Genomic DNA, 13,620 nt, shown 5'->3' on the forward strand with positions numbered 1-13,620 from the left:
AAAGGCATGCAGGTCCTGCACCCTCCCAGAAGCATCCATTTAGTGGTTCATTGGTGTCTCCTGCACAGCCCTGTGAACCCACGGTGTCTCATATCACTCTATATCGGTTCAAAACAGTTCCCAATAACAAGTTTTCTTATCTAAACGCTTTTCCAAAACAGCCCACTCACTAGCCTCAACCAAGAAATGATTCTGTTAACAACGATGACAAAGGTTACCAAATCATTACAACATAACTGTTTAAATCAGTCTTACCATTGGGACCACCATGGAGCTCAAGTATTCCAAAAATGAACCCCAAATGGGATTGCAAAAGCAGCCATATTCCTCTCTAATGAGTAAAGGCATTTAGATGAAGTTTGTTTTAAACAGCTCCACTTAGTTAAAAAGTCCAAACACCTTGAATTATGTTGCATAATTCCTGAAGAAGCAATGCTGTGATTCTTGTACTGTCAGCGAAGGCATGTGACATTTACTCACGGAGAAAGTTGGTGATGTGAAGTTGTGATGCGATCTCCATGGACCTGCCAGCGAGCTAAAGCGAACAGCTGACTAAACTAAAGTCACATGATCAAATACAAGAAGAACATGGAGGGTCACCCAGAAGTGATACTGCAACCTTTTACACTCGGCCTTTGTTTGCTTTACTCATGTTTGCCTGCTTGTGTGACATTAAAATGGGTATTTGCTTACATGTAGTGGTTCAGTACTTTCTTTTCACTTCAGTATTTCAATTATATGCTCCTTTATACTTCTACGTCACTACAATTCAAACGGAAAAATTATATAGTTTTACTCGTCTACATTCATATCTATTATATGAGGGACAAGTCCCACCTACTTTTCAAAATTGTTCCTTTAGGGTGTGTGTGTTGATATATATTAGTACATATCAGTTGCCTGTGCAACGAAGCTACTGACTTTAAGGCTAACTCACACACACACACACACACACACACACACGTAGCAAACTGACCACTGTTTTTCATGAAAGGTGGCAGATGGGTGCTATATTAATGACTTTTGTCATGAAATGCTTCCCTAAGTCTTAATGAGGAGTGCTTCTGGGTAGCAGCTGTAAAAATGTGCGTGTGAACAAAGCCACCAACCAAACCATCATGTCTTACAACATGATGTCTCTCTGAGAGCCAGGCCTCAGGTCCTGGTGTTCTTCGAAGCAGCAGAAAGAATGGAAGGTGAATGTAGTTAATTGGAGAATTAATGGGGCCACTTTGATTATAGATCTCATCACTTTACTCATTGATTGATTGTTAGCATCAAAGAAATTCATTCACAGAGTGCAACTGCATGCAAGCAAGAGAACAACAGAGATTGTCCAGCTCAAATAAACACTGACTGGTAAGTAGTAATTTTGTGTACCTTTAGGTTTTTAATATCTTCAGATCTGTGATCTGGGGCCCCTTCCTCTGGAAGAAATGACAGAATGTACTAAAACTTCTGCTCATGCTGTATGGCCAGATAAAAGCATGAAACCACCAATTAGAGGGCATCAGACTATAGGAAATAACATTAGAGGTAGGGGGGCCCAGACCCCTGGTAGATTGTTTCACCCACATTTTATGATTTATTATATATCTATTTGGGTAGCTAACTAGCTATGTATGATGTCTCAGTTCAGATGTCTCGGCTCTGATTGTCGATTTTGTTTTTCACCAATCTGGAAAACAGATGTGGGGGTGATTTAGAGGTCTAGAATTCTCAATTCTGTTTGCATATGAACTTTACTGATGTTTCTATAGACTGTTGAAAGAAGTGGACGTAGTTTATGGATTGAAGCTGATGCTGAAGAGCCTTAAACCTGCATTCTTTCTAAATTCCAGCAGGGGGCGACTCTGCTGGTTGCAAAAAGAAGTCTGATTGGATGGAAGTCAATTAGAAAATCTCGTTTGATTTATTACCTCAGTAAACATTTTCCTAATGAGTTTATGGGGCGACTTTAGGGTGATCTTCATGAAATGAACATCACATCTGGTTCCTAAACCAGGATGGGGACAGCCATGAGACCAAGATGACGACGCCCATAAAGCCAACCACACGGCTTCAAAACAGGGATCCATAACCAGTGTGTGACATCACGGTGGCCGCATCCACATCTTACTTACAGTCTATGGGTGTTCCCATACTGTGCTGAGTATGAAGCTTGGCCCCCTCCTACGTCACCATTTCTGCATTCATATGAATTCAAAACTAAACTGTAAAAACAAAAATAATAAAAAGAAAAGAAAACTGACAAAGCAAACATTCCTTTGGAATTGTACAGAGGTTATTAGCCACCGTAAGGACTACTGATGGATAAACATCAGAAGACATTTTGTTGTCATTATAAACCCTCCACATATCAATATGTGTGGACACCATCACACATTCACTAACACACAGCACAACACAGACATACATCAAACCAGCAGACAGCAGGCTCAGGCTGACTGTGCTGCTGCAGCTGCAGTTGTTTTGTACAGACAACAGGAGACATGTCACAGACAAACACTTGTGTGTGAGACAACATAGTCATTACCTGCAGATGTATTATATGCAGACACGCTGAGTAAGGGCAGAATGGCAGAGAAGCAGAGAAGAAAGGACAGCGCCATCCCTCTACCTGAAAACCAAAACACAGGGAGAATACATTCAAAGGAGGAAGCCGACAGGGTAAAGACAGCAGCATCTGCTCCAGAAAAAGAGCATGAAAAACAAAAAGGAAGAATCTACCCCAAAACAGTCACAGATGAATCCGGTAAATATAAGCCCATTTTGTTGTTTGGTGGAAAATGGGCTGTGTGTAGATGATGTGATGTTGTATTTTATGTCACATTCCATCTAAGTTTGACAGCTGACAGCGATCTGACAAAAGACACAATATGTCATCTAGTTTATTGGTGGTTTATTGGACAGATACAGCATACAGATAAAAACACCTATCTGATGTAGCATAGTGTTTATAGCAAGTGTCGCAAGATACAAGAAGGCACACATTTAAAAACATTACATTTCAAAATTAGACATGAGTAAAGGTTTGTTGCTGATTTAGTGATGAAGTAGCAAGCTAGCTCCTCTCACAGAAAAAGCTGCCTGAGCAAAAGATGTTTTGCAGAATGAAGCTTTACAATTGCCAAGTGAAGCCGCTCTGGCACATCTGCTGCAGCTCTGTAATCTCTCAATGTGCTTGTAGAAATGCTGAGGAGCAAGTCCATTAAGTACAAGCTTTAGAGATGTGAGCATATCATCATTCAATACGCTGACCTTAGAAACAGTGAAATGTCAAGCTTACCTTATCTTAAAACAGCTGAGGTTAGCCTTAGCTGTTTTACAAATCTTTCTAGGATGACTTTTAAAGTTAAACTGAGAATCTACACATATCCCTAAATACTACCATTCTGTTACTTGTTCAATGGGCTCACGTTAACTATAATATTCAAGATTGTGTTGCGATTTTTATGAGCATTTTAATGAGAAAAACAGATAGACTTTACTTACTGAAGTTTTTCTACATCCATGGCTATCTTATCTGCAACATCACTGGTTTTACCAGATACCTGGACAACAATGCCGTCAGTGTACATTTTTAGACCTGTACCAGGGCATGTTTCAAGCAAGTCATTAATATACAAATTGAAGAGGATAGGACCCAAGACAACTCCTTGGAGGATTCCTGTTTCAATTTTGTGGAAAATAGATTTGATGCGATTAAAAACAACACACTGTTCACGACCCCTATAAAAAATGTTAAAAAAAAAACATCATTGAGAGTTTTGAAATTAAGATGTTGAGATTTATAGAAACAAATGCCTTTTTTTTTAAATCCAGGAATATCCATAATAAACACACCACACCACACACACACACAGACACAATATAACTTAGCCAATGTGATGTATCTATTAAGTCAAAAGTCAAAAGAGGAGTTCTGTAGAAAAACCTAATCAAAGTTAATACCACCACTGGCAAAGTTCAACAGGACAGGAGAGTTGAATGTGGACTTTTAAACCTCAGATCTCTGCCATCCAAAGCTGTTTTAGTAAATGATCTGATATCTGACCATCATATGTTACAGTGTACCGCCCTCCTGGCCCGTACTCTGAATTCTTAACTGAATTCTCAGAGTTTCTATCAAATGTAGTCCTCAGTGCAGATAAAGTAATTATAGTAGGTGACTTTAATATTCATGTGGACGATGGTAATGATGGTCTGAGCACTGCTTTCATCTCACTGTTGGACTCAATTGGCTTCTCCCAGAGTGTAGATGGACCCCCTCACTGCTTTAACCACACCCTTGACCTTGTTCTGACATATGGTGTAGAAACTGAACAGCTAACAGTCTTCCCCCAAAACTCTATTCTATCGGACCATTACCTGATAACTTTGATTTCTTCTTACTGGACTATGAACCATTTGATAAAGATGTCTTAACTAAATATTTATCTGATAGTAGCCTACTGTCCATCAGTATTTAAGCTAATGCCATGTCTCAATACAACATGCTAATCTTAGCCCCTCCCAAATTGATTATATGATCGATAGTGCTGCCGGCTCACTGCGAATAACACTTGACTCCATTGTCCCTCTAAAAAAGAAGATAATTAAAGAAAACAGACAAGCTCCTTGGTCTAATTACCAGACCTGCAAACTTAAGTAAAATTCGCAAAGAGCACTGTGCCGCCACTTTTTACTGATATTAGTCATGTTATTATTATTCATATGTATTAGATTTTCAAGGCCCAATTTAAGTGCTTGTTCCCACTTTCGTCAGGCTGCTTTCTTGGCCGCTAGCCTGTTAGCTTACCAGTGGAATTTCCCATAAAGGTTAGAGAGTTAGGGAACATTAGCTTGCAGTTTACTGCATACAGCCTGTGGCTGGACTGAACGTACGACGTGGAAGTTACACTGGAATTTGGATTTCCCAAAGCTGGAGTGACAATTGTGATGGAAGTTTCTTGAGCTTATCCCCTGTAGTTTGGGATCATTGAAAAGTCACTAAAGTTCATTAATATATGAATGATATGAAAACATGCTGATTTGTTTTTCTGCATGAATAATTGTTTTAAAAAAGACCACTTGTATAAGGTATTACACATGACCTGAGGATCTAATCTGTGTCAACCCCACCGACACGCTTAAACAGTGCATGATAGTGACAGGGGACGACCTTGTGGGTGATGGACAGACATAAACTAGCTGCACTTGCTGATGAGACTACACTTGCGCTGGTTCCAGCAGCTGCTTAGCTTAGCTTAGCTTAGCTCAGCTTATCTTAGCACAAAGACTGGAAACGGGGAAACAGCTAGCCTGGCTCTATCTAAAGGTACAGTGACTTCCTGTAGGCTCCACTGGGTTCATAGAAAGTTGATGGTAATGATACTGGGTCTGATTGACTGGCTCTTTTCATTTTGTCTGACTGGTCAGCTGTTCCTCACAGGATATCTGGCCATGAATGGCGTTAAACTACCAGCAGTACAGTCCAGTCCTTAAACAAACTAGCTGCAGTTTGTCTATTCTGGTGCTTAAAATCCAAGATGGCGAGGGCCATGAAAACAATATGGCGACGCCTGTACAGCGGGACTCCAGGCTTGAAAGTGGCGGTCCACAAACCAAGCCCTGAGTCCAGATAAAACTTCATACTTGAAATGTAAATACGAAGATGGGGTGACGCAGGCGGCACACAAACAGAGGCAGCGCGACGGAAACGAGTCAAGCTGGGGGCAAGGCGCTTACCATTGTATGAACAGAGACGTTTCAAAAGCAATGTAAATTTTGACTTATTTCTCCTCAGCAGTCCACCTAAAGCTGTTGGCGAGGGAATTTCAGGCAAGAAATATGCTACCCAGCTGCTGGACATTCACTTCTATTAGATTTACATGGCCTACCACACAATACAGGTCCAAGAAAAACTTCTTTTTCTTGAGCAAAATCCCCTTTCAAATGGGATTTCAGGGGATCACATGGAACTTTCTGGAGGCAGGACATGGAAAAGGCTGATGGAATTGGTGCTGCAGTTAAACGGCAGGCTGACTCACTAACAGCAAATGGCCAAATGATCTTCCAAATGGAAAGGTGCTGTATGAGCAGCTCTCAAAAGAAGCCATCTACTGTGAAGCTGATGTATGTCACTGAGAGGGAGATTGAGGAAATGGACAGTCTCCTTCCTGATGGCCTGCAGACTATCCGAGGCACAATGCAGATACATCAGGTAAACACATTTCACCACACCCACATTGGCTTTGTTATGCAAAAGTGGTTTAATGTGTGTAAAACATTTTCATTTTATGTGTTCATCTCTACAGTGTGGAATTTCACTACATTATACTCCTCTAGATTGTCTCTGCAAGACCAGGAGAGATTTATTGGCGAATTGTAATTTGCTTTTGCTCAGAGCCCCATCTTTGCAGATGTTTTGGTCTCCAAATAGCAGACATGGAAGAAACAGGTGGCACCGAGACACCATTGCAGACCTTCATGAGGGACTGATCGGAAAGTGAGGGACCATTCAGAATGTTGACTCTGACAGCTGTGCTTTTGTGAAAACAGTGAGTCAGAAACAGGTTTTTCTGGCCAATGAGAGATGATATGCTCTGGTATCGGCCAGAAGATGTTCTTAGACTGGTCCCAGAGCCTCAGCCAGTTACCAAGAGGCATGTGATGTTAGATCCTGCAGTTTGGGCAGAAATATGCACTGTTCTTGACCATGACGAATAAAGGTAGACATGGTCCATATGCAACAATATGTTTGACAGATAAATACTGTGAGAGTTAATTGGCTATGCCCATATTAAAATACAGGTGTAGTAGGAAACTGTTTCAACTGTTTAAAAGAAAAGTAGTTTCAATTTCATTTTGTTTTGAAGTTTTGAAGAACTGTTATTAAATTCAATGTGCACTTAAATGGGTTAAGTGTAGATAAAGTTCTACATCAAATATGATGAATTCTTTGTGTCAGGCTAATAAACCTGAACATTGTTGAAAAATGTTGTTGACTGTCATTTCCAACACATGCAGTCTTCTCCGGCACACAATGTCATCCCCATCACAACACATATTTTCAAGTAAAATTCATAAAATATAACACAATCACACTAATATTGTTTTGTAGTTTTGAAATTTGTGCAGTTATGGTTACAATTAACTTATAGAATTGAACAACTCATGATTATGCAGTGTAAGAAATTGATTGAAAGACTTAAGTAATACAGTTGAAAGCTGATTTTTGTCTAAAGAATGGAACATTTTTATCATTAAAAACCTGAAAATGTATACATTTATAATATATAACATATATACATATATACATATACATATATATACATATATAATATATATATAATTTCATTGAATAATTTGAAAACACAAGGTATGTTAATAATTTCCTTGATGGAAATGATGATTTCTGTTGGAATAAAATCAGAAAAAAATTATATTATTAAAGGAAATTCAGCACTATCAGGAAGTGTTAATACACAGGATGTAGAGATACAAACATATCAATGTATTCCTCTAACTATGTTTTACTTTTTCTAAAAAGGTACAGGCCATAGGTGAAGAATCATCCATTAACTATTGTCATGTTATTCACTGTTACCATATTGCTCATTATTAGTCATGTTCCTATTGTCAGTAATATAGTTTCTGTTATTGTTATGGTTATTGCCTGTCCGTCCTTGGGAGCTGGATCTCTCCTTCACTGTGGTGCTCCCGGAGGTTTCTCTTTTCCCACTGGGTTTTTTGAGTTTTTCCTTCCCGAAGAAGGAGGGTCATAAAGGGCAGGTGATGCCTCGGACTGATCCACCGGACTGATCCATTGGCCTCATCGACTGCTGGACTCTTCATTAGATTGTTTGTTCGCTTACACTTGTTTATTTCAGTGAACTTTGTAAAGCACTGTGAGACACTCTGTTGTGATATTGGGCTATACAAATAAATTGAATTGAATTGAATTGTTTGTTGTGCACCCCCCTCCCCAACCTCCACCCCCGAGCCTGGTTCTGTTCCAGGTTTCTTCCTTTTAAAGAGAAGTTCTTCCTCCACTGTGTCCTAATCTAATATCTGATGCTGCTCATGTGGGAATTCTTGAATCCTTAATGTTGAATTCCTGAATCGTTGGGTCTCTCCCTAATTAAAGAGTTTGGTCTAGACCTGCTCTTTATAGAAAGAGTCTTGAGATAACACTGTTATGAATTGGTGCTATATGAATAAAGACTGATTGATTGATTGACATATTGTCATATTACATAACAAAAGGCTCCTGATCACTCATTAAGCCAGTATTTAAGCCTTCGCCACTCAATCACTGCCAGATTGTTCTTCACTCCTCAATGCAAGACTATCCAGCACTCATGCCTTGACCGATGGACTGTTGCTGTTGTTACCCAGCCTGTCTCTGACCAACCTGTCTCGTCTCTGTCCAGGTAATCACCTCAGCCTTCTGCCTCTGTCCTTGCTGGATCCTGTTTCCTCGTGGCTCCCTGGCTTTCGGCTGCTTTGATTCTCCGCCTTGGTTTCCTGATCCTCCGCCTGGCTCCGACTCTCCCTCTGCCTGCTCCTTCTGGTTCGTCTGTCTTTCCCAGTGCTCACCTGGTTCCTGCTTGCCAAGCATAATAAAAGTGACTTTGAGTTTCACTGACATGCTGCATTTGGGTCGTAAACTCTTCCATCACACCAGCTTTCTAAAAAAATGTGTTCACTTGCTCTGTGCTGGTTGACGCGTTAGGGCAGCGGCAAGCACCAAACACATGCATATTTACATGCAGGTTTCAATCCTGTGTTTTGTATTTTGGTGGTGGGGCTAACTCTCTGCTCATGTTTGTGTTGCAGAGTGTGTCTGTGTGTTATTTGCAATTCACAAGTATGTGAATACATTAATAGTTTGTCTTCATATAGGCCGTGATTATATTAGCCTTGGGCGGCTGACTCTTAGTAAAAGAGAAACAGAAAATTATTCAGATTCCGTTTCATATTTCTCCAATTAACTACATAAAGATACTTCCTAGCTGTATTATTTACAAGTTCAAACTGGGAAAGTCAGATTTGCATAGAAGATCCAGTATGTGTTTTAAAAAACAATCAGCTGAACACTCAGCATCAGTATGTACTTTATTAGCTTTGGATCACAAGGTTTTGGAAAATGGAAAGAACTCAACAGAGTAATAGATAAACAGAATAGATTAAGTTGTGGTAACATTAGAGCACAATAAAAACTTAGTGTGGAATAATGATATGCATTGCAAGATACAACTGATACAAGCTGAGTGATACAAGCTGGGTATCAACACCACTGTAGGCTATTCGATAGCAAACATCAAGACAATCATCTAACCCTGGTCTGCTCCAGGCCCCTTGGACACCAGCAGGCTCATAATGAAGCTTAATGTTGTGGTCAGTTATAGCCACCTTTTATTACATCACTCCTCTCCATATTTGTATCTCTACATTATTGTGGGGTGCTCTCATCAGCCCAGGCCTTGGTTCATGTACTGGTTGAGCGTTCCACATACACATTTACCCTCCCTCCTTCATCAGCTGATGCAGTGATTTATGGGGCTGAAGATGGTTTTTACATCAATATAGAAATTATTAATCATTAATCAATTAATTAATCATTTTTTTAGCAAAGGGCTGAGTTTCATGTGCCTTTTTTAGTCCACCATTCAGTCTGTACCGCCCACTTTGTATTTTTCCTCTGTGCTTCCTGTGTATGCTGTCTGGTGCTGGTGGATGATGGGTTGTCTGAAGGTGCGTGGTTATATGTTTGAGTTGCTATCAAAGCAGTCAGTGGGTGCTGCTCTTATGGCCGATGGATTCCACTGCTGCCTCATAGAGCACAGAGGTGACATAGGTCCAGTGTTCCATGGTGTTTTCTCAGATCAGGCACGCTTCCAGCTCCCTTAGATTCCCAGCTAGGAGGTGAAACTCATTTCTTGCATACTTGTTTCCAACGCGGTTGCAATTAAGCCGCATTTGTTAAGCTATAGCAGCCACAATGGGGTACATACTCTCATAATATTGATTAATTGCAAGAAGTAGCGCACATACACACACACACACACACACACACACACACACAATCACTGACAGGTGACATACAGCAGAAGGCAGTCTCCTCCTCTGACTGTAAACAGCAGCTAGATGCTGGGCTAATTCTGTTGCCTGGCAACCATTCATACACTCTCCTGTGTGTGGATGCTTCTCCACATTTAACTGCTGATGATGGTTTGTCTCCTCTGGTTACCATCACAGCTTCGTCTCCCTGCACTGACAGGCTGAAAACGCATAAGACACACCTCATCTCGACTTGTTTGATAACACATGAGCTGAATATCAGAGGGCACAGTCCAACATGCACACACACACAGTGGTTAATGGTTAAAACATGGTTTTATACCATTTCAGGCTGACAATAATATGATTTATACTGTGCTGCAGTGATGCCTACAAGGACAAATGCAATCAAGCAGCCCACCAAAGCAAGCATGCAAGTGGGACACCAAGGAATGGGATGGTGGAGAAGATTCATATTTCATTATAGTGATCCAAATTGTCACCAATCCAGTATTTCTACCACATTCAGGCAGTTTTGCTTGGGACTGTCTCAAACACTGTGGGAGACATTGGAAGGGAAGTGGCCTCAGCAGTGGAAAAGTTAACCAGATGTACAATTATGACATGAACCGGTTAGTCTTCTGCAAACATAACATTTGAAAACACTTCATATCAAGCATTAGTCTCAGCCATACAGTTTGAGTGTGACCCAACAGGTCTCACTGATGCAACTTGTGGCTGTCGAGGACAAAAAATACCCCAGCTACCACTACGGTTTTCATCAATCACAGTGCAACGGACGTCTGCCATCCCACGGCCACAGGGGGACAGTATTCAACCCTTTATGAATTGCATGAATATTCATGTTCACTAGAGGATGAATCCTAATGGTTTTGGATTGACATCTGATGTTTTGAGAGGAAAATGAAAAACTCAGATAGATTACCACAAAAGTTGCTACAGACATTCGTGTTCCCCTTAAGATGAACTGTAATCACTTTGGTGTCCTCTGACTTTTCATCTATGGCCTGTAAACAGATCAATTCAAGAAGCAAAAACCATCACAAGCTAAACAAAAAGGGTTTTACAGAGCTTGCCTTTAAAAGTTCTTTCTAAATGCCATATTATTCCTACCTTTCCCAAATCTTGGATAGCTGGTCTTATACAATCAATCACTTCCACTGTGTGAACCTGGACCACATGTGTGTGACTTTTTGGATCTGTAGAGGAACAGAGAAAATTAATTAACATTAGATATTAACTGATCTTGTTGGCGTTTGTGGAAATAATCACTCAATCTCAGTTACATTGCTGTGCCTCATGCATAAATGTGCACAGTATCTCTCTTAATGGGGAGTAGCATTTATCAATTCTGCTGAGGTGGGATCACTACGGGCATTTCATCCACCTCCAACCCATCCACTATCAATCAGAATGCCACTCGATCAGCACATCACTATCACACACACACAGGGATATGCAGTACCACGCCTCCTCTTCAGTACACATCAAGGCAGTTACTCCTCTGCAGTCAAATGGAGATGTTGATTGGAAAGAGGACTGAAAGACTAAGGGTCCAAGAGCCAACGACCACATAGAAGCTATCCCTATTTAAATAGCAAAGGGTGCATTAGGAGATGATGCGCTGTGTGTTTAATCTGTGTTTTGCCCAAAAAACACCAACATGACTTATTAAGGAACAAAACACAACACCTTAGTCTTACTTTGCACCCAGATTATTTAATTGATTACTACTTTGCATCATCTAACTCGCGAATGTAAGTTGGACCAACCCAGTCTCACTGAATTTCGTACAACTATGGAATATCCCAAATACAGCCAAATTAGTAATTACACTGCATATGCACATATCGTTGTGTGTCCGCAGACAGGGAGGGTTCCAGTTCTGTGGAAAACATCATGTCTCGTCATGGCACTCAAAGTAGGGCGCTTGGTCAACCTAAAGGACAACAGACCGGTGGCCCTCACATCACACATCATGAAGACACTAGAGCCTCCTGAGACCACAGTGTGAACACACACTGGACCCCCTACAGTTCAGGTACCAGGAGAATATGGGGGTGGAAGATGCTCTCCTCTACATGCTCCACCGGGCTGACTCTCACTTGGAAGAGCCAGGTGGTTATGTGAGGATTATCTTCTTTGACTTTTCAAGTGCTTTCAACGCCATCCAACCCCCCATGCTTAGACACAGACTCGAAAAGATGGGGGTGGAGTCCTGCCACGTCCAGAAGTACTCTGACAACATGGCTATTGTGGCGTGTATGAGGAAGGGACAAGAAGAGTGGGTGAGAGCTTTTAGTGACTGCAGTGAGAAGAATGGCCTTCTACTGAACACCTCCAAGACCAAGGAGATGGTCATGAACCTTCGAAGGTCTAAGCCCCCACTTCACCAAGTCGACATTCGAGAAAAGGACATTGAGGTGGTGCAATCCTACAAATACCTTGGTGTGCAGCTGGACAACAGGTCCTGAATACAGGTGCTCTGTACAGACAGGGACTGACCGTCTGTTGTTTCTCCTTTGATGTCTGCAGTGAAGTGTTCACATGTCCTTCCAGTCAGTGATGGCAAGTGTACTGTTTAATGCTGCAATCTATCTAATTTAATGATCTATTATTTGTTCTATCTATTCTAATTTCTAATCCAACAGTCGATGAGGCTCTCCCGCTATGAAAAACGGACAAACAAGCTTGATTTTTTTTTTAATCAAGGAGGAAATAATTCGAGCAGATGGCCTTAATGGTAGTCGTGTTGTTGAGCTCAATGAAATGTTTCACAAGAAATGAAACAGTAACAACAATAAATTACAATGCTTGGCCATACAGTAGCATTAACCAATTGTATTGTTGAATTACAAAGTTATAAAATTTTTGTGTGACCAACCAGTGACTCACAGTGGACCCCCCAGACTGCTGTGAACTGATAAAATACGCTCAAAGAGCATAATGTCTCTGTTTCTTGGTTGTAAATGTGTGTAGGTGTTAGAAGAAGTGTAAGAGTAGCAGAGTGTTGAGTACGACAAGACTGTTATTGTTCTATATGATGCTGCTCATGTGGGGATTCTTGAATCCTTCATTTTGAATTCCTCAATCATGGGTCTCTCTCTAATTAAAGAGTTTGGTCTAGACTCTAGACCTTCTCTTTATGGAAAGTGTCTTGCGATAATACTTGTAATTAATTGCTGCATTATAAATATAGACTTAGATTGATTGATTGATTGATTGATTGGTTGACTGTTGATTTGGTTATTTTCCTGTGATTTTCTAGCTTCTAACATGAGCAAACAGGCTCTTTTTCTGTCTGGTTTAAATGTGTTTCTTTCATGTATTTCCCACTTTGTTGTGCTGTAGCTACAGACAGCAGCTAAAGTGAAAGTCAAAGTGTTTCTCCACTTCCAAGAAACTCTCATCGTCCACAGTGTTAAAAACCCCTGACTGGCTGATGTCTGGCCTGGCGCCATTGATTATAAAATGATATTGATGTGTAGGTGGAATATACAATTGAAAGTCTGCATGGGGGCTTGAAACTAGGCAATTTAAATACCAGCTTTT

General features: G+C 40.7%; 1 protein-coding gene across 1 annotated transcript in view; it reads right to left on the reverse strand.

Annotated features, from left to right (window-relative positions):
• gabbr1b (gamma-aminobutyric acid (GABA) B receptor, 1b) overlaps positions 1-2,612 on the reverse strand; it is a 94,897-nt gene extending 92,285 nt beyond the window's left edge. Inside the window, exon 1 of the mRNA XM_070846537.1 lies at positions 2,537-2,612. Coding sequence (XP_070702638.1) covers positions 2,537-2,612 — 76 coding nt within the window. The remainder of the gene's footprint in view (positions 1-2,536) is intronic.
• Between the last annotated feature and the right edge of the window lie 11,008 nt (positions 2,613-13,620).

The sequence above is a fragment of the Pempheris klunzingeri genome, chromosome 16 (assembly GCF_042242105.1).
Source record: "Pempheris klunzingeri isolate RE-2024b chromosome 16, fPemKlu1.hap1, whole genome shotgun sequence".
Lineage (NCBI taxonomy): Eukaryota > Metazoa > Chordata > Actinopteri > Acropomatiformes > Pempheridae > Pempheris > Pempheris klunzingeri.